At 43.8% G+C, this 21,313-nt stretch overlaps 2 protein-coding genes across 6 annotated transcripts in view; one reads left to right on the plus strand and one right to left on the minus strand.

The window, feature by feature from the left end:
- Window positions 1–327, minus strand: part of POLR3A (RNA polymerase III subunit A) — a 48,762-nt gene extending 48,435 nt beyond the window's left edge. Inside the window, exon 1 of the mRNA XM_032311834.1 lies at window positions 142–327. Within this exon, the coding sequence (XP_032167725.1) occupies window positions 142–185 (44 nt within the window). The 5' untranslated portion in view covers window positions 186–327. The remainder of the gene's footprint in view (window positions 1–141) is intronic.
- Window positions 328–2,285: 1,958 nt separating this feature from the next.
- RPS24 (ribosomal protein S24) lies at window positions 2,286–8,096 on the plus strand. Of its 5 annotated transcripts, XM_032311835.1 has the most exons (8): window positions 2,286–2,387; window positions 3,869–3,934; window positions 4,026–4,235; window positions 4,900–5,010; window positions 5,136–5,138; window positions 5,641–5,658; window positions 7,578–7,599; window positions 8,008–8,096. In XM_032311835.1, the coding sequence occupies exons 1-6, from the start codon at window positions 2,385–2,387 to the stop codon at window positions 5,644–5,646; spliced, it is 399 nt and encodes a 132-aa protein (XP_032167726.1). In that variant the 5' UTR covers window positions 2,286–2,384; the 3' UTR covers window positions 5,647–5,658; window positions 7,578–7,599; window positions 8,008–8,096. The 5 variants fall into 5 exon arrangements, with proteins under 5 accessions (XP_032167726.1, XP_032167729.1, XP_032167730.1 ...); XM_032311838.1 differs by lacking the exon at window positions 5,641–5,658; XM_032311839.1 differs by lacking the exon at window positions 5,136–5,138.
- The last annotated feature ends 13,217 nt before the right edge of the window (window positions 8,097–21,313 follow it).

Consider the following 21,313-nt stretch of genomic DNA (forward strand, 5'->3'; position numbering starts at 1 on the left):
TTGCCCACACCTTCCGCGGACCTCCCGGCCCTCCCCTTCCAACCGAATCTCATCTCCGACTCCTCGAGACCCGGGACCCCTGACATCGCACCCCCTTGCCCCTCATTTCTCCACTCTTTGACCATTCTTGCTTCTCCTTACATTTTCTTGGCCACATCCGTCTCTCGGAACTGTTCCTTCACCATGGTGACGGCTGCTGAGGTACCCTCCCCAATACGCGGGGAACTAGAGAAACGTACGTCCCCGCACCTCCTAAGGCTGCTAGTCGCCTCGCTGCTAACACCTCCGTGGCATCCTGTCGGCCACCGTAGAGCGCCCCACGTGGTCACTTCCTCTTCCGCTACTCGCCGGCGCGTCTGTCAGTCAGGAGAGGGCTTCGGACAGACCGCTTTCCGCCTTCTCCCTACACTGCCATCTTGCGGCACCTCGTTGAAACTGCAGCGGAGCCGGTTCTGGTAATTTCAAAAGCCTTTTTGAGGTTCGTTTCTTCAGGTCATGTGACCCCTGCAGAGACACTGCAAAGCCTTGCCTCAGAACGTTTAGGCCATCAGAGACAAAAACTGCATAAAGTGGAAAATCGTCATTATCCACATCAATACCACCGTAATTAAGATCGATCCTCTAATTTTTTACATTAAGGTGGAGGCTTAAATGAACCTGCCCAGGGAACAGAAGTACCGAACTGGAAGACCACCAAAGGAAATAAATGGGTCAGGAAACAAGGTCATGTGTGCAGTTTACAAAGTTTCTTTGAAAAAGAAATGAGGGGCACCTGGGTGGCTTAGTGGGTTAAGCCTCTGCCTTCAGCTCAGGTCATGATATCAGGGTCCTGGGATCGAGCCCCGAATCCAGTTCTCTGCTCCGCAGGGAACCTGCTTCCCCTCTCTCTCTGCCTGCCTCTCTGCCTATTTGTGATCTCTCCCTATCTGTCAAATAAATGAATAATAAAAAATAAAAAAGAAATGAATTAAACTTATATGATTGATTACAAACCCGAAGCTATAAATCTGTGAAAAGTAAGTCATGGTGAGCAAGATGAAGGGAGAATAGGAGTTGGAGATCATTAACGTAGTCAAGAAATAAACAACTTGCGTGCAGTCTGTGACAACCTGTGGGAGGTGATCCTAGTGTGACATCTCAGCACATGAGACTACCAAGGAAACCACACCACTGTAGGATTTAGTGCTACAGAGCCTGAAACTTCTTTACTATTTGTAAGAAACTCTAGACAGAACTGAATCAAGTGGTTCAACACCTTTGAGTTTTAAGAAGGGATGCTATTCAGACTCCATGGATCCTCATTGGCAAAACACAAATGTAAAACAAAAGCAAAGCAAATTAGACTTTACTTATTTCAGCAGTTAATCACTTAAAATCTCTTTAGAAGAATATAGACAGTACTAACAAGATTTGACGAGTGGCTTTTATCATAGAGGTCAGAAGCAAAGGTTCTGGAATCACAGTCGCTCCTCGGGTACCACCACCTAAAGCTGTGTGACCTTGAGAAAGTTATTTGGTCTTATTTTGTCTTGGTTTCCCCACCTTATAAGAGAGGTAATAAGTATCCTACTTCTTAGAGTTATGGGGAAGGTCAAATGGCAAAATGAATGTGAAAGTATTTAGAATGTAACAGGCACAGAGCAGTCACTCAATGAACATTAGCTATTGTTATTCTGAAAAACGTAGAAAAGCTATCCTCAAAGCCTGCACCTTTGTCGCCTCTTCCACACTAATCTTTGGAGGTCTTAATGTATGTATTTGAACATGCACCTATGTTCCTTATTTTTGCATGGCCATGTCACTTTAAATAACAAACTTATGGATCAAATATTCATAAAAGTCTTTTTTTTTTTTTTTTTTGGTAAGGACTAAGGTTTTCAGAAAAAACACAAATTAAAGAAAGATTTTTTTTTAATTCAGAAAACTACCACAGGATCTCAAAAAAAGCAATATTTAGCAAGAAACTAAAACGGTCGGTTTTGTGCAGTTGAAATAACAAAAGGTTTTGAATTGGTTTCTGCGGTTTCCCTCGCTATAAAATGAGGCTGGTCAACAGGATCTCCTAAGATGTCTTCTAGCTTTACGAAGGTTTAACTCGCATTGAGATAATTTAAACTATAATTCGGTTTACCGTAATTTTAAGTACGGGAAATTCAGGACAGCGAATTGAATTGAAACTGAACGTCTGCCTTCGTAAATCTAGTCTACGTAAGGTCCGTGGGGGCGGGCCTTGGGCACTTTCAATCAGGCATTGGCGCGGCTGCCCTCGCCGGGCTGGCCACGCCCCCACGCCTTCGCGGGGGCCTTCCTTGCGCATTGATATGATTGGCCGGCGAGGAGTGGGTCTCTTTTCCTCTCCGGCTGCTTGAAGCTCGGCCGCCATCATGGTGAGTCTCCCCAGACCCGTGCAGTCATCCGGCACGTATCTGAGCCATCCTTCGTCCGCGGGTCCTGCCATTTGTGCTACGGCCACCCGAAGCCCTGTCGCTCTTTTTTTGGCTGTGTCTGACGGAGGCTGGTTGCCGAGAGTCCCGGAGCCGTCGGCGGGGACCTGACCCGGACACGCCGGGCTTCAGAATCCAGGGCCTGGGATTGCGAGGGCGCTTGCTGCGTTTGTCGGCGTCGTGGAGTCTAGTGGATCGCGCAGGGTGGTCTGAGACTCCTCTCACCTGCGTTCTCGGTTTGGGATAGGCGGCTTGCAAGTGATGGCAGCCCCAGAGATGAAGCGGGCGCCGCCGGCGCCCGGGCGATTTGTGTCGCGTGAAGCTGTCCGCATGTCTAAGCTAGATCACTGTCAACTGGACGGAACCTCTTGTACTTTGCGGAAACCGAGACCTTGGAAAGGGAGGCCTGCAGAAAGCTTGTCTTGAGTACATGACCCCTGAGCTTTGTCAGTAAAGGCTCAGCACCCGTTCGTAATTCCACCGAACGTGCAAGTTCCCTCTTCCCTCCAATGTTCTCAAGAGGTGGGGGCTGTTAGAGTGAACTTACTTCGGTGTGGCTTTTCGCGCTGAAGTAGAAATTCAGCAACCAGTCGTTGCCATGAAAGCCTCTCCTTTCTCTCTTTTGGATGAAATTTCTTTTTAGTGTAAGCATGCTGAATGCCCACGTTCCTAGGTGCTTATTTGTGTAAAAGCTGTTGGGCCATTTAGAAGGGAGTAGGTTTTCTTGTGGGGGTGTAAGTTGGCCATGCACGGTGGGTAGTTGACATGCAGATAGTGGCAGCGTTTATGTCAAATTGTGAGGGTGTTATGAATGTAATGGAGGCCGTAAGGTTTGTACAAGTTCATGTAGTTTTTACTCCACAGAAAGGGTCCTTACATGAGGCTGAGGGTGGTCTCCCTTCGCTCCGCCCCAAGGAGACTGCAAAATCTGGCGACATGTTTGATCCAAACTGGAGAGTTGGGGGTGCTACTGGCTTCTAATGGAAGGGTGCTACTGGACGTTCTAAAATGCACAGGACAAGCCCCCACAGAGAAGTAGTGGGGCCAGAGTAGTAATGTTGAGATTGAGAAACCCTACTCCAAAGTGATTCCCATAGCAAAGGGAAGATTCCATAAAGCTGTGGAGTATGTTCTCTTGATACTGAGCATATGTGTGTTAGGTGTGTCTTAGGAGTTAGGCAGTGGGGGGGTTGTGGTTTTTTTTCTTTCAGTGAAAGCGTTCCCACCACTAGCTCATGTAGCTGTTGAAGGTTTAAAATGTGGCGCCTGCAGCCTTGGAATTGCATCTTAATCGTGACTTTATGTTTGTAAATCATCCACATGTGGCTCGTAGGTACCCATTGGCAGTTCTGTACTTTGGAAACTAAGCAAGGTCAAGAAAAGGTTGAGTGGATTGCTAATTCATGGTTTATGTATGTTTTTAGAACGACACAGTAACTATCCGGACCAGGAAGTTCATGACCAACCGACTACTTCAGCGCAAACAAATGGTAAGGGCGGGTATATCAAAGTTTCATTGTTTTTCTCTTTAAGAGATTCATTTTGTAATAATAAGCACTAAAACCTGTTATTTTTTTTTAGGTTATTGATGTCCTTCATCCTGGGAAGGCAACAGTACCTAAGACAGAAATTCGGGAAAAACTAGCCAAAATGTACAAGACCACACCAGATGTCATATTTGTATTTGGATTCAGAACCCATTTTGGTGGTGGCAAGACAACTGGCTTTGGCATGATTTATGATTCCTTGGATTATGCAAAGAAAAATGAACCCAAACATAGACTTGCAAGAGTAGGTGTTCTCATTTGTTCAGTAGTTGCTGAAGACTGAGTTTTTCTTTTTTTCTTCTTTTTTTTTTATTTTTTTTATTTGACAGCGAGAGAGGGAACACAAGGAGGGGGAGTGGGTTTGGAAAGGTTGGCACCAAATTGAGATCCTTAATTCCAAAAGTCTTGAGTTTGGACTCCACCCTCATAGGTAGCCAGGAATCGTGAAAAGGCTTTTTTGATCATTTTCCTAGTGAACTACAGCAATGAGTGGAGCAAGCTCCCTTAGATTCTAGATTATAAACTATCGATTATTATTTTAAAGCAGTACTTGTGTTTTTCTCTCTTTATTCACTGCCATCAGGTAAGTCTTCCAGTAGAACAGCTGAGGGCAAATGATGGTGTGGTAGACAGATGCTGTACTCATTAGTTGGGTTCCCTCGGAGGCCTTGCTGAGGAGGTGACCTTTAAGCTGAAATCTGTGTGAAGATTTGAAAGCAGTCTGCGTGTCTCAATTGGATTACCTTTCCTGTTTTAGTACAAACAAGCATTGTTAAATGTACTTGAAACACTTTTGATTTGGGAAGGTGCATTTCTTGAGCTGGTTGACTTGCTTATGGTCCCTACCAGATCAGTTAATGCTGAGTTGATGTTCACAGGTCACTTAGAGGTACTCCTTTTTCCTTTAGCATGGTCTGTATGAGAAGAAAAAGACTTCAAGAAAACAGCGAAAAGAACGCAAGAACAGAATGAAGAAAGTCAGGGGGACTGCGAAAGCCAATGTTGGTGCTGGCAAAAAGGTATTGCTCATCAAGAAGAATACAGAAATGTCAGTTGCAGGTCTTTAGTTTCTAGAAAGGAGGGATTTGTTTCCTTAATAACCTTTTTTAATGTTTTTTCTTTTCCCACTTCTTCTGGATTACAGAAGGTAACGTGTTTTGAGACGCTACATGATGTAGTATCTTAACACCTCACTAGAGTAGCTTTGCCCACCCTTTGTCAGCTCACAGATCAGCACAACACAGGGGCCACATCGGTTCAGTGATCCTAGTAGGCACCTTGCAAGCAAGCCCTGTCAGGAAAAAGTTTTCATTTTTCTGCTAATTGGTTTGGACTGTTAAAAGGGGAAGATTAAACTTATTTGCTTAAAACAGATAACTGGTTTAAGAAGCAGTTGAATCAATGTGGCCCATGTTTTCCTGGCATGCTGGAGAGGCAGCTGAAATCTCAGTTGATTTCCTCTCCAGTTAGCCAAGACTTAAGTGATTTTAATGATAAGCAGCTTTTTACCAGCTTTGCCAGCTAACTGTAAATAATAGTTGAATTAAGGTGTTGGGTTGTTAAATTAACAAATAATCAAGTGTTCTGTGAACTTTTTTTTTTTTTTTTTTGCCTTTTCCCTCTACTTTCTTGGATTTCTTATTCATCAGAAATGAAGTGTCTAGCAGGTACTGAGATTGTGAGCACGGTGTGGGGATGCATCACCTTCACTGAGTTTGCTTTGATGCTTTGCATGTGTTGGCTTTTGGACAACAAGAGTTTTATGTAGTATGATCTTTTATAATTTAACTGCTTTGTTTTAAAATGGTGTATAATGAGGAAGGAAGAGAAACTTTTAATCACGTTTATTTTGGAAACTCAAAAATGCATGCTAATGTTGCGAAGTGACCTGGTGGAGGAAGGTGGGTACTCTACTGAGTAGGCATCTTTTAACTTGTAGTTGGGAAATGCTGTGTCCCGGAGTTATATACCCAGGAAACAGCTTTAGTTAACACAGGGCCTGAGAAAGGGCCTCTCATTTTGTCATCAACAGTCTTTCCCTTGGGGACCCTGAGGACTGGTCAATTTCTTTGGCAGCTCTGGTAATAAAATGGCCTAGGAGATCTGGCGAAGCTTCTGTCTAGAAAGCGTTCACTCGGATCTGCCTTTTTCGGTTATACTGCTTTTTATTGATCTCTAATTTTTCATCTGATGTCCATTTTTCTTTTAATTGAAAAAATTCCAAGGTAATTGTATATTCACACCAAAGCCTCTGATATATGATATACTTTCTCTGTAAATTTTTGGTCAGAGTGGTCCACTACCCCGTGACATTTTGCATATTTGAGCAGCCTAAATCATGTAAAGTGGGTTTAAGAGGGATTGGGAGTAGTAGGGTTTTGAAACACTGGTAGTCCTGCCCCTGTTTACTTCCTGTAACAATGACTCCCTGCCCTGCCAGGCAGTAAATCTGGTATGCCTGCCCAGGCCTCTCTAATCCCATTGTCTTTCCAGCCATGGAGTTCTAGTAATGGATGACCTGCCAGAGGAACTATCTTCTGCTTAGAACTGCTCCCTGTTTGTGAGGCTTACACTTATCAACGGTGTTTGCTGAGGTTGCAAAAAGTTAGTGGACTGATCTAGAACCCAAGGACATTTAACCCATTCTCGTCTTCATTCAGCCTTTGGGCCCCGTGTGTTTGTGCTCGTTAGTGTTCGCCAGTGACGTGTGGAGGGGCTCCCTGTGGGGACCTGAGCCATCACTATTCCCTCTTGACATGGCACTGGTGCATTTCATTAGCAGAGCTCTGGAAAATTGGCTGGGAAATGAATGCATGAATGAGCACATGTGTTCTTTGGCTCCAACTAGCCAGGTTTACTAATACTACTTTTAACTGTTCTTGTTTGGATGTTGGAATTGGTTTTTGCTCTTACCTTTTGGGTACAATAGAATTGTTTCAAATTAAGGACTTGTTCTTGTTTGAAGAGCGCTTGAAGCATTTTCGTTTCAGCCCAGTTCTGCCTTTTTATTTATTTATTTATTTATTTAATTTTTTTTTTTTTTAATAGTTCTGCCTTTTTAAAAACTAATTTGCACTACTTTTGGTGGCTGTGAACAGTAGCTTTTAAAGTATTCGGCTGAGACAGGTTTTAAAAGACATAGCTTGATCATTTAGAACTTTCTTTGAGGTTAGTCTCTAGTGTGAGGTGATTCCTGGCTCTTTTGGTGGTGCTTTTGTGCCCAACATGATGTTGCTGAGCAGAACAGGAGGGTTGAGGGTCAGGTATGTGTGCTTCATGTATACGTAGGCAGTGGCAGCCTGGATTGGCACTGCTGTTGGTATGATGATCTCTTCCTTGTGAAACCATTATGCCACTTTGTTTACATAAGAAACATAGTAATCACATGAGGTATTCTCCAAATTGAGAGGAATAAAGAGTGTGTCTAAGCAGTGCTCTGTATACAGTTAAAAAGAAAACAGTTACTTTTAAGGTGACTGATTGCATGCATGTAAATGCAGATTATTTTGGAGTTTGAAAAGGGACTATTAATGAAATGTTTGTTTTCCTTCTTCCCTCCTTTCTCCCTTCCCTGCCACTGATTCAGTGAGCTGGAAATTGGACAACAGGTATAATTCAAGCTTTTCATGTGCATCATTAGGCTTTACTGATAACAATAATTTGAAAGTCTAGAGCATGTGAAATAGTTTGTTTTTTTGTGTTTGTTTTTGCATGTGAAATAGTTTTAGAAGTTGATTCGCAAATACTTTCAAGAATCATAGCTTTTTAAATACTGGTAGTGACATGGTTTTGTTTCTAAAACTTAATATTTAATTGTTTGTTTCATTTCTAATGTGAATGTTTGCAAGCTTTATTTCTTGATGTTCTCATTGTGTTATCGCAAACTTAACCTTTTAGGTCACTAATACCTGTTTTGCATGAGTGTCATTAATTTTGGAGTTAGCTGAAGATTTTGAACTTCAAAGAGTTTTAAAGGTGGTTAACTAACTAAGTTTTTCCTTTTCTTTGTTTCACAGAAGGAGTAAAGATGCTGCAGTGGCTTTATCTTTGGTGATTGTGCAGATTTTTCATGAGAGGATTAATAAACTAAGAATGTTAATGTGTCTGTTTGTTTGAAATGTATTTGAAATTTACTGGGAGTGTCAAGAAAATTACTCTACTGTTAGACTAGATTTAGATTGCTGCCCAAGTTTACATGTTCCAGTACGCTTTTAGTGAAAACTTGGTATGTTTGTTGTTTCTTTTAGTAGCACAAATAATGTAGGTATAGGGTATCAGTAACATGGGAGCATATAGGGCCAACCTCGTGTGCTCATTGTTAATACTTGCCATCAGTCTAGTGGATCATTATCTGAAAGACACACTTGAAATCTGAATTAATTCCTTTTGGTCTTCCTAGAACCTGACATCGTTCTTATTACTGAAAAATTACTTGCCGACCTCAACAAAAAATTATTAGTCCACATTTTCATCATTTATCATGAAGTAAATAGGATCTGCCAAAATTATCTGTGCATTGTAGGTTTGTGCTTGTGGGATAAGTGAATGGTGTATTATGAGTGGGGAATTTGAAGAAGAAGTTAATATAATGAATATTTGGATGTAGTGTGTAATTGCTTGGTAAATCTGTATGTGCTTTTGGTGAAACATGGAGGGTTATGTAGTATCACTTTTTCTTTGCTGAATGTCACTTCTGAGTTTGGTTTTTTCAGGTATCAGAGTTGATAACCAGGTTGATAACCCTGAGCTCTGGGTTATTGGTCACTTGTTCAGCTTTGAGAGGTGTTTTTTTTGTTTGTTTGTTTTGTTTTTTAAAGATTTTATTTATTTTGGGGAGAGAGAGAACAGCAGGGGTACCAGCAGAGGGAGAAGGAGAAGCAGACTCTCCATGGAGCAGGGAGCCTGATGTGCGGTTTGATCCCAGAACCCTGGGATCATGGTTGGAGTCAAAGGCAGACACTTAACTGAGCCACTCAAGGAGCCTTGGCTTTGAGAGATTTGAAGGGCAGTTGTTTTAGGGTTACTGTAAGGGTTGGGGTGCCTTTTGATGAGGGGGTAGAAAGTGAGGAGTTGGGAGTGCTTGGGTATTTGGGAATGGGGTGAAGAGGCATTAATGGCTTAAGGGTTTTGGATTCCATTTTCCCCTGAAGTTGGTATAGGATTGGTTTGTACCTTACATGGGTCCATCTGGGAGTCAAGCTTATAAATATGATTAGGAGCTATGTAAGTAGATGAAAAGCACCAGTGAAACCTCAGGAAATATAAAGGAGTAAAGGACCTGCTTGGTTGAGTAGATGGGGTATTCGGGAAGAAGGAAGGATCATGATAGCAGAAGGCATGAGGATGCTGGAAGGTATGGTTGTGTGTTTTGGAGAACATGGTGAGAGGCCTCAATTGAAGAGGGACATGCAGAATAGAGAGCAGGGATGTAAGGGCTGGACCTGCTGGCTGAGGCCTGCTGATGGTGGGTGTAGTTTCACTTGGAGCTAAGCTCAGGCTGTGCTTTTGGGTTTGTGGAATTCATGGCCCTATGGTTTCCCTTGCTAGGGCCAGGACCTAAGCCTGGCTGTACTGACAGGAGAGTGTGGAGAAGTAGGGGATTCAGGACTGCTAGTGTCAGTTTTCACCAAAGTGGCTAAAAGGTGGAGTGGGGGATTTTTCAGCTAAGTAGTGCAGAAGCCATTCTTGCCTGGTGGCTAACATTGCGGAAGATGGGGTTCCTGTGGCAGCGAGGTTGAGGGAGCAGAGGATGTAAACAGCATGCAGGGGCAAAGAAGGAAAAAGAGAAGGGAGAGCTGGGAGAGGTGACGCCTGGGCTGGCCCAGGGTAGAGCACTGGATGAATTGGAGGTGGGGGAGGTGTTAGAAAGTTGAGGAGCAGAGCTAAGAGAAGCAAAATAAAGGGTATGAGGTGGCTTTGAGACTGGGGTATTAGAGACTGGTGTGAAGATAGAGGGGACAGCTGTGGCCAGCCTGAGTGGAGGTGAAGGTTGGTAGCATTCACGAGATGAAGAAGCTTTTCTGTTGGGATGTACTCAGGAAGGGCAGAGTTGACAGTCATTCAGCCAGTGTAGCCTCTTTGGGGAAGGGAGTTACTATTAACTCTGGCTGGGCTTGGTTTTCTAGGGGAGCTGCCTAGGCTGAGCTATTGCAGAAGTCACTAACTGATACTCTTGTCTGTAAGCTCTGTTGCACAGGCACAACATGTTTGAAACTGGACATGTTATACACAAAGATAGAGATTTCCAGCTTCTTGAAATACCAGGCACCAACAATTTCTCACCTTTCTGTGTGATGATAGTTTGCAAGGTTAATTGCTTGGGTGCCTGCCTTAGGATAGGTGTTGTGCAGTCCATGGTCTCCGCTCCTACAGCTAGCTTGTAACCTCTCTGCCTGCCCTCTGGTTTTGTTTCCCTTCTCCAAGATTCTTCATTTAGTCCAGCTGGGTGTTGGCAGGTCACTTGGTCAACTGATGGAGTAGCTTTTCTTTCTTTTTTAAGATTTTATTTATTTATTTGACAGAACAAGCAGGGGGAGTGGTAGGCAGAGGGAGAGGGGGACAGGCTCCCTGCTGAGGAAGGAACTGGTTGTAGGACTCTCAGGATCCCACATCATGACCTGAGCCAAAGGCAGATGCCCAACTGACTGAGCCACCCAGGTGCCTCCGGGTTAGCTTTTCTTTAAGATTTATTTACTTTAGAGAGTATGTGAGTGTGAGCCCATGCACGAGAGGGAGGTCTGGAGGGGCAAAGAGAGGAGGAGAGAGAATCTCAAGCTGATTCCCTGCTGAGCAGAGAGCCCAAGATCCTGAGATCAGCTAGCAGACCCTGGGTCGGATGCCCAACTGACTGAACCACCCAGGTGTCCATGGATTAACTTTAAATTGGGGTACTCAAGGGTACCTGCTCTGTTGACCGGACTGAAGAGGCTATTTTGAGGCCCAGATGATGGAGGACCTGTAAGAACAGTTTAGAAACTGCAATGCTAAGCAATGTGCGATAGGAAGGAAGGACACACAGGAACTCAAAATTGTGGAAGGTATGTGCTGTTGAACTTGCGGATTTGTAGAGATCCAGCATTGTTGCCCCAGACAGTAACCAGACCATGCTCTGCTGGTCAAAAGTCTTTTTGAAAGAGCCTTTTTGGGAAAATGGAAAGTTGCCTTTCCTAAGCAGAGTCAGCAGGGAGGGAGAGTACTTTCCTTTCCTTAATTTGGCACTGGGGGGAGGTTGTGGATTCGTGAGAGGAAGCAGGGATTTTGAGTGGCGAAGAGGCTAGAAGTGATTCTGAATGGGGTGGTTTTACAGTCTCCAGTGAATACTGGGGTGCTGCTTGGCCTCTTATCCCACCACCGAAGTTGGATTTATAGTTAGCTACATGTGCCCAAGCAGTCAAGCAGCTTTTAACAGTGTTCTGCTCTTTGTTTCCTGGTAAGTTATAGGTCATAGTCTTGGAGGCAAGGCGAGTACCATCTAAATTCTGTGTAATTTTTCTCCTTTATCCTGCACAATAACCCTAAGAGACGGATCTCACTGGGCCTATGGAGGAGAGTTTAGAGCAGTTAAGTGGTGGGGCTGGGAGTAGGGCACAGTTGTCTTGACTCTAGAGAATTTTATTTAATTTTTCAATTTTTGAAGGATTTTGACAGAGAGGGAACACAAGAGGGGAGTGGGAGAAGAAGCAGGCTTCCTGCTGAGCAGGGAGCCCATGTGGTGCTCAATCCTAGGACCCTGGAATGATGACCTGAGTTGAAGGCAGACACCTAAGGACTGAGCCACCCAGGTGCCCCTGACTCCAGTCTGTCCCTGTGCCTTTATTCATTCAAATACGAATTGAGCAGGTCTCTGCAGGGCATGTAAAGTTTAAAGGTGAACAAGACTTGTGATTCGTATACCCACTGTGTGCTCAACAAGGAGCCCATTGCAATGGGATAATTGAAGTGGTAGATGGCCAACTGAATTTCCTGTTGGCTAGACTGCTGTGTACCCTGGTCCCTGTGGGGGTCCTGGGGAGATGAATGAACTAACCCTTCTCTCAAAGCTCAGGGGGTTTAACAACTCACTGCAGTCTCATGGCCTGGTTCCTCACTGTGAAGCTGCACACAGTGCATAATTGTTTTAAATTACATGATAGGAATCTGAGGCAAGAGAATCTGAAGGTTGACTGGGTCTTGGAAGGCTTATGAAGGAATATCACTAACAACCTGATCTGGATGAATGGGAGCAGGGTTTTCTGATCTAAGGTGGTAAAAGCAGGGAGGTGGGAACAAGTAGCAGCTGTGGGGTGAAATGAACCCAGTCATTCTCATGGTGTACAAGTGGGATGAGTTGGGGAGGGTGGGAGCAGAGTGCTTATAGGTGAGATGGAAGATCTCTGGTGACTTTGGTGCCTTCCAGCAGTTTTGCATAATGCACCTGGTACCAAAAACTCCATTTCAAAAATAGACTTCTGATTCATTTGTGCTGATAAAGTAGAGGCTTTCCTGAGTTTTGGAGTTCTGCAGTGTGGGTCCAGGGTGTGAACAGTCTGGTTGAGGGTTAGGGTATAAGTAAGGTCCTGAGGGAACTGAGACTACAGAGGCCAGCAGGGAGCAAGTTAAAAAGAGGATCTCGTACTTAAGGCTAAGGGTTTTTCTTGTTCAACATTTTGTTTGAATAAAAACTACTGGATTGAGTGTCCTTGTCACATGTTGAATTCCTCTGCATGGGGGATACTTAAGCTCTTCATCATGCATAGTGGAGCGGGGATTTGTGCCAGAGGCCAGGCATTGAAAAGATGGCATCCATGCCATGTAGCTTGATGGAAAAGAACTAGATTAGAATCTGGAGACCTGGTTTGTGATCCTTGCTCAGCCTCTTGCCATCCGGGGTTATGGGTGGCAAGGGACTTTACTGAGCCACCATTTCCCTGTGTCTAGATGAGGTACAGGGATGGATGAGTAGTTCCCAAACTTGGCATCTGGGGGCTTGTTGAAAATACAAATGCCCAGACTTCCTGCTCCACTTTCCCAGGTGAGTTCTGGTGGCAGCCAAGAGTCTAAGGTTGTGATTACTTCCTAGGTGCTGCTACGTTATGGGTATTTTGGACTCATGGGTCCCTGAGATCCCTCCTGCCTCTGTGAATTGTTGAACAGGAGAAATGGTCCCTGCCTTCAAGAAGCTGGCAGATGAGGGGCGCCTGGGTGGCTCAGTGGGTTAAGCCTCTGCCTTTGGCTCAGGTCATGATCTCAGGGTCCTGGGATAGGCCCTGCATCAGGTTCTCTGATCAGCGGGGAGCCTGCTCCCCACTCACCCCCACCCCACCCTGACTCTGCTTACTTGTGATCTCTCTCAGTCAAATAAATGAAAGCTGGCAGATGAACAGTAATTTTATTATTGCTACTGCTAGTAAAATAATGACAGAAGAGCTAACCTTTATTGTTTTTTTATGTGCCAGGAACCCTGTTGCATGAATTCTAGGTTTTCCCAGGTATTTGAAATTAGAGTGATCCTGTGAAAACTTTGAGAACCTGAAAAGGTGTAAAGAGAAGAACTAATTTTATATGGGAAAATTTTGGAGTGTTCTCAGATCCAGAAAATAACCTTCCAGCCTTAGGATGCATTTTAGAAAACATCTTGCTAATGGATGCCCAAAGTACACTGAGATAAAGCACAGGTGCTCACAATACCGTTCACAGCTATAGCGTCTTGATGCCGAGATGCTGAGTGTATTTTGGGGCCAGGGGCTTGTGGTGCCTCTTGCTGCTCAGGGAGCGCTGCAAAACAAACAATGTTATTTTCGCTTTTTTTTTTTCCCTGCAAAAGTGAAAATCCTCTTTGGATTTCTTTTGGTTAGTAGAAACAGGTGCTAATGTAGGTTTTTTGAGGGGTATATCTGTATCTCATTTGCCCTTTGTAGCTACTCTATGAGGGAGCTACTAACCCACATTTTACAGATGAGACAGGCTCAAAGAGCTTAAGGAACTTGATCAAAGTTACATAGCTTTGACATTGTATGATAGGCCTGGGGACATTTGTGGAACATCTCAAAGAGCTAGAATTTGTGCTGAGCCTTGATGGATGCAGAGAGATTAGGAGAGGCAGTGGGTCTGAACAGGCTGTTGTCAGCATCACCTGAGAACTTGTTAGAAATGTAAAATCTCGGGCCCCACCCCAGAACTACAGAATCAGAAACTGGGCGGGTTCCCAGCAACCTGTGTTTTAACAAGTCCTCCAAGCCATTTTGATGCAGACTGAAGTTTGAGAACCACTCACTCAGTGAGGGGAAGGGGAGGACATTCCAGAGGGGCTGGCAGCTCCCCAAGGAAGGGTGGTGCTATGGACTGCTCCAATCACTGGCCTTTGCTTTGGTGGCATGAAGAGGTCTGATGAGCCACAAAGACTCCCACGAGGGGGCACTGTGGGCACAGACTTGGAAGCTGCCTGCTTTGTTGTCCTGGCTGCTATTCTTGCGGAAGCATGAAAAAAGCCTGATGCCACATCAACTGGAGAGGTCACTCTTTCTTCTCAGAGAAGGTCTAATGGGGGTGGTAATCTTGTTTATAGGATTCGGCCTTCGTAGGGAAGCTGAACCGGCAGGGCTTTCTGCTGTTCACATGCGCTTGGTGGTGTCTACCCATCCGTGTTGCAGTGTTTCTGCAGATCCAGTGCAAATAACATTCCTCCTTTGTAAGCTGCCCCAGCCAAGGGGCTTGCAATTTATTTGGGAGGAAGAACACTCGAATCCTACTGGCCTGATTATGATTCATTGTTCTCCCTGTAGTGTGATGGCTTGGTTCAGTTCTTGAATGGTTTGGGTGGGGTGCCAGAGTACGGGGTCCAAGACCTTATTCAGGCCTTAGCTCTGTCTCAGCCATACTTCCTGACCTCAGGCAAGTCCCTTTTCTCCTGTGGGCATCAGTTCCCTACTCTCTAGGATGAGGGAGTGACACTGAGAGTGGTGGCTTTCAGTACCTTTCATAAAATTTTGTCCTGGGGAACCAGAAGACAGACTTGTCCTACTCAAGGATCTTGGATTGCAGGACAGCTGCAAGCCCTGTTGAAGACCTCCATTTCCTGTATCCACTTAAGTAAGCCTTGCCAGGGACTTGGTGCAAGGCAGTAAGGTGGAACTTATCAAATTGGATTTTTTAAAAAGTACAGATCTCTGGATGTTACGTTTGCTATAGATTTCTATTCTGCGTTTCTTGGAAGAAGGAAAGATTTACACCCTTTCTCAGCTGCAGTGTGTATTCCGAATATACATTGCCTCGGAGGGAGGGGCTGTCACAGCGGAGGGGGGTTCAGCATTCACCTCATTAATCCAGGGACTGGCCTACTACAGCTCACTGTATCGAGCTGCTGTGCCTGGGCGTTAATCTCTGGAATTGTGTTTTCAGAGGGCTGTAGACCTTCATATCACAGGGCCGTGGGGGAGTCAAGGGAGGCTCTGAGTCCAGCACTGTGCTGGCTCCCGTCCTCTAGGATGTTAGAAAGTTTGGTTAGAAATTGTGCAGCTCATAGGCGAACATCATTGAACTGTATCTCTTGTTCATGGAGGAAAGGTCTTAAACAAGATGCATCTTTCTGGCAAGGCTCTGTGGAGGAAGAAAGTTCTTTAGCTGATCTGGCCCCTCCATTTTGTAGGCAGGTATCACTGCATTTTCTTCTGTTTATGAATGAGGCCATGAAGGCACAGAGTGACTTTCCCCAGCTCACACAGCTCAACAGTGGTGGGCAGAGGACTGAGCTTTGGGCCTTTTCACCTTGAGCTCACTTTCCTTCCAACAACAGAAGGAGCCATTTGCTACTCAGGAGTCATTTCTTCCTTCTCTTAAGACAAAAAACCAAAACATCCTTTGGTTCTCACTTCCCCATTTTATTGAGCTAATACTGACATCTAATATGATTATTTTAAGGTGTCCCGCATGATATTTGATACATGTATATGTTGTGAAATGATCATCACAGTAAGTTGAGTTAAAATCCTTCACCTCGAGTTATAAGTTTTCTTTTTCTTGTTATGAGAACTTTTAAGACTTAGCAACTTTCAAATACACAATAAAGTATCGTTAATTATAGTCACTATGCTGTCCATGACATCCCCAGGGCATATTTTTATAACTGGAAGTTTGTACCTTTTGATTGCCTTTACCAGTTTCCTATACTCCCTACCCCCTGCCTCTGGCAACCACCAATCTGTTCTGTTTCTCTGAGTTTGGGTTTTTTTTTTTAGATTCTACATGGAAGGGAGATTATACAGTATTTTCTTGCTCTAATGCCACCATAGTGCCCTCAAGCCCATCCATGTTGTCTCAAGTGGCAAGATTTCCTCCTTTTTTAGTGGCTGAATAATATTCCATTGTGTGTATTTGTCTTCCACACTTTCTTTATTCATTCATCTGTGCACGGGTACTTAGGTTATTCCCATGTCTTAGCTGCTGATAATGCTTCAGTGAACATGGGAATGCAGATACTGCTTCAAGAAAGTAATTTCATTTCCTTTGGATGCATACCTGTGAATGGGATTGCTGGATCATAGAGTAGTTCTAATTTTAGGTTTTTAAGAAAACCCCATACTTTTTTTCCAGAGTGGCTGCAGCAGTTTTCATTCTCACCGACAGTGCACAGAGTTCCCTTTTCTCCACATCCTTGCCAACACTTAACTCTTGTCTCTCTCTCTCTCTCTCTCTCTTTTTTTTAAAGACTTTATTCATTAGAGAGAGAGAAAGAGCACAAGCAGTGGGGAGAGGCAGGAAAAGAGGCAGAGGGAGAGGGAGAAGCAGACTCCCACCTGAGCTGGGAGCCTGACACGGGGCTTGATCACAGGACCTGGAGATCATTACCTGAGCCAAAGGTGGATGCTCAACCATCTGAGCCACCCAGGTGCCTCAGACTCTTGTCTTTTTGATGATAGCCATTCTGAGGTGATATGTCATTGTGGTTTGGTTTGGTTTGCATTTCCTTGATGATTAGTGAGTTGAACGCCTTTTCATGTATCAACCATTTGTATGTCTTCTTTGGGAGGAATGCCTATGCAGTTCCTCTGTCTGTTTTTAAATTGGATTGTGTTTTTTTGTTGTTGTTTTGTTTTGCTTTTGCTGTCGAGTTGTAGGAGTTCTTTATATATTTTGGATATTAACCTCTTATCAGATACATGATTTGCAAATATTTTCTCCCATTCCATTGGTTGCATTTTCATTTTGTTGATGGTTTCCATTGCTAATTTGATGTAGTTCCACTTGTTTATTTTTGCTTTTGTTGCTTTTACTTTTGGTGTCGAGTCCAAATAGTCATTGCCACCACTAATATCAAGGTGCTTACCCACTAGGTTTTCTTCTAGGAGTTTTATGGTTTTGGGTCTTACCATCAAGTCTTTAATTCACTTTGAGTTGATTTTTGTCTTAAGTGCACAGTGTTAGATAGAGGTCTAATTTTATTCTTTTGCAAGTGGCTGTTCCGTTTTCTCAATACCATTCTTCTCTCGTTAAGGTTACAAAGCACTGCAGTCTTGTCTGGGGCACTTTTCCGTGCTGTTCACCTCATTGCCCTCTGCTGTCTTGCAGAGTATCACTGGTACACAAGTGCTCCCTGAGAAGCTAAGAGTTGAGATGCCTACTGTTGCTCCCCGAGCTGGCTTTGTCTCTGGTTTAGGTGGTGTATTAGGTAAGAGGCCTGAAGGCTGAAGCTGAAGCTGAAGCTACAGAACACTGAGAGCTCCACTTAAAGTGTCTTGAACAATGAGGACATTTATTTGCTTACATAAGAAGCCATCTAGATGCAAAGAGGTGTTCAGGGTTGATGGATGCAGCAGATCAACAGTGTCACGAAGACCTAGACATTTCCTCTGCTTTGCTATTCACAGTGTTGGCTCCATTTCGTAAATGGTTGCCAATTACGGTGGGGGTATTCCAGGTCAGCGGGAAGCTGTCCCTTGCAGGTGGTGAGTCAGGAACCTGGGCTCCTCCTATTTTGTGCCTTCGCCATCTTTAGGGCCTCATGGTCACCTGTATCTGCCTGGCAGAATGGGGAAAATATGGAGGAGAGGCACCCATTCTCTACAACCTGACCAGAAGTCACCCACATCAGTTCTGTTCCTGTCACATTAGCTGGCTCTCAGTCTCCTGGCATACCTAATTGCAAGAGGGCTGGGAAATGTAGGCTAGCTCTAGTTGGGGGAAAGGTGGGGAGAATGGCTTTGGGGGATAGCTACAAGTCTCTGCCATGGCAGGAAGAAGGTAATGGATGCATCATGGGGACTCTTTGAACAGGGTTCTCCCAAGCAAAAGGAATTTACTGGAAAGCTGAGAGGTTTAAAAACCAAGGTGTAGGTAGTCCTGGTGGCCTCCCTGTTATCAGGATTAAGAAATCAGTTCTTCCCTCCTTCCTTCACCTTCTCTGAGTTCGCTCCCACTCTCTTTCCAGGCAGCTTTTTATGCTGTCCTTTCTTTCTCACAGCTGCCCTTTCCATTGCTTCCCACTCCAGGCATTCAGTACCATTCATTAGACCCTGCATCCTACTTATAACTTCACAGGACTGTGACACTGACTGGCCCACTTAGGACAGGGGTCCCTCCCTGGTCCTGCCAGCTCATGGATCCCAGTCTTCACTTAACTGAGGCAGAGAGGCAGTGAGGAGAGAGGGCTGCTGAGGGGTCCACAGCAGCCGTCCCTCACGTTGCTAAGACTTCTGCCTTTTCTCCACATCACTTCCAGACCACCCCATGTTGCCATTTAAAAAAAAAAAAATTCTTTTTAAAAACTACTTTATTCATAATTCATATACCATAATAGTCATCCTTTCAAAGAGTATAATTCAGTGAGCTTCAGTATATTCACAGAATCTAGCACCTAATCACCACCACCTAGTTTTTGAACACTTTCATTGTGCCAGAATGAAACCCTGTGCTCCTTAGGAGTCATGCCCTGTTTCCCCCCATCTCTACTCCCCAACCCTTGGTAACCACTGGTATACTTTCTCTCTCTCTTTTTCTTAAAAATTTTATTTATTTAATTGTCAGAGAGACAGAGTGCAAGAGCATGCACAAGCGGGGAGCAGCAGAGGGAGAGGGAGAAGCAGGCTCCCTGCTGAGCATGGGTTCAGGCCTAAGCCCAAGGCAGACCTTCAGCTGACTGAGCCACCCAGATGCTCCTACTTTCTCTTTTTATAGATTTGCCTGTTCTGGACATTTTCATTTCCTGTAAATGGAATTATACAATAGGTGACCTTTTCGTCACTGGTTTTTTCACTTAACATGTTTTCAGTCTTCGTATTATAGCACGTATCAATATTTCATTCCTTTTAAAAAATACAGCTTTATTGAGACAATTTACATGCCATAAAATTCACCTTATGAGGTGTACAACTCAGTTATTTTTAGTATATTCACAGAGAATGTTCTCACTCCAAAAAAGAAATCTCTTACCCATGAGCTGTCTCTCCCCATTCTCCCTCTCTCAGCCTCTGACAACCACTCATCTGCTTGAAAGTCTCTGTGGGTGAGCTTCTTCTGGACATTTTATGTAAGTGGAATCCTATCACGTGCAGGACTTTATGACAGGCTTCTCTCACTGAGCATGAGGTTCTCCAAGTTCATGTGGCATGCAGTGGTTCTTTGTTCCTTTTCATTGTCAAATACTGTTTCATTGTGTGGTTGATCGTTCTTCAGTTGAAGGACTGAAGACTTCATTCGTTCTTCAGTTGAAGGACATTTGAACTGTTTCTACTTTTTGACTGGTATGAATAATTCTGGTGCTGTCAACATTCATGTGCAAGTTTTTGTGTGGATGCACATTTTCATTTCTCTGGATATATACCGAGGAGTAGAATTGCTGGGTCACTTGGTAACTCTAACATTTGAGGCATTCCCTGACTATTTTCCACAGAGGAAGCACCATTTTCTGTTCCTGCCAGCAGTGTATGAGAGTTCTAATTTCTCTGCATCCTTGTCGACACCTACTATTATCTGTATCTTTGATTTTAGCCATGCAAGTAGGTGTGAAGTGGTATCTCATTATGGTTCTGATTTGCATTGCCTAGTAATAGTGGTGTTGAGGATCTTTTCATGTGCTTATTGGCTATTTCTATGTCTTTAGAAAGTCTTTAACTCATTTTAAAATTGGATTGTCTTTTTATTGCTCGAAGTGTTCCTCATATATATAAGATCAAAGTCTTATCTGGTAAATGGTTTGCAAAATTTTTTCCCCATTCTGTGGGTTGTCTTTTCACTTTCTTTTCTTTCTTTCTTTCTTTTTTTTTTTTTTTTTTTTTAAAGATTTTATTGATTTATTTGACAGATCGCAAGTAGACAGAGAGGCAGGCAGAGAGAGAGGAGGAAGCAGGCTTCCCGAGGAGCAGAGAGCCCGATATGATGCGGGACTCAATCCCAGGACCCTGGGATCATGACCTGAGCCAAAGGCAGAGGCTTAACCCACTGAGCCACCCAGGCACGCCTGTCTTTTCACTTTCTAATGGTGTTGTTTATTTTTTAAAAAATTAAAATATTTTATTTTTAAGTAAATCCTATACCCAGCGTGGGGCTCAGACTCACAACCCTGAGATCAAAAGCCGAATACAAGTTCTATGGACCGTCAGCTAGGTGCTCCTTGACGGTGCCCTTTAAAAGGCAAATGTTTGGGCGCCTGGGTGGCTCAGTGGTTAAGCCGCTGCCTTCGGCTCAGGTCATGATCTCAGGGTCCTGGGATCGAGTCCCACATCAGGCTCTCTACTCAGCAGGGAGCCTGCTTCCTCCTCTCTCTCTCTCTCTGCCTGCCTCTCTGCCTACTTGTGATTTCTCTCTGTCAAATAAATAAATAAAATCTTTAAAAAAAAAAAAATTTAAAAGGCAAATGTTTTACATTTTGATGGTTATCTATTTTTTTCTTTTGTCACTTATGTTTTTGTTGTTAAATCTAACAAACCATTGCTTAACCTAAAGATCATGAAGATTTACTCCTTTGGTTTCTTCTAAAGATTTAATAGTTTTAGCTTTTACATTTAGGTCTATGATCTATTTGGAGTTAATTTTTATAGACGGTGTGAGGAAGGGGTCTGACTTCATTCTTTTTCATGTGACTATTCATTTGTTCTCGTAAAACTTGTTGAAAAGATTATTCATTACTCATTGGCACCCCCTGAAACTCAGTGGACTGTGCTGTCACTTCCTGGATTTTCTGTCTTTGGAAACTCCTGTCAGGGCTCCTGTGAGACTTTGGATGTAACAATAATGCCTTTTATTGAGTATCTAGTGCTCAGTGTGCTAGGCACCTTGTATATATTCTCTTGTGTCCTCACCAGACTTCTGCAAGGTGAACATTATTGTCCTCATCTCAGAGATAAACAAATT

Source organism: Mustela erminea, chromosome 14 (genome assembly GCF_009829155.1).
Source record: "Mustela erminea isolate mMusErm1 chromosome 14, mMusErm1.Pri, whole genome shotgun sequence".
Taxonomy (NCBI): Eukaryota; Metazoa; Chordata; class Mammalia; order Carnivora; family Mustelidae; genus Mustela; species Mustela erminea.

Excerpts from the sequence above, each read along its gene's own strand:
- RPS24 (XM_032311835.1), top strand. Across the intron at positions 3,935-4,025 it reads TACTTCAGCGCAAACAAATG|GTTATTGATGTCCTTCATCC; the intron begins GTAAGGGCGGGT and ends ATTTTTTTTTAG. Across the intron at positions 4,236-4,899 it reads CCAAACATAGACTTGCAAGA|CATGGTCTGTATGAGAAGAA; the intron begins GTAGGTGTTCTC and ends TTTTTCCTTTAG.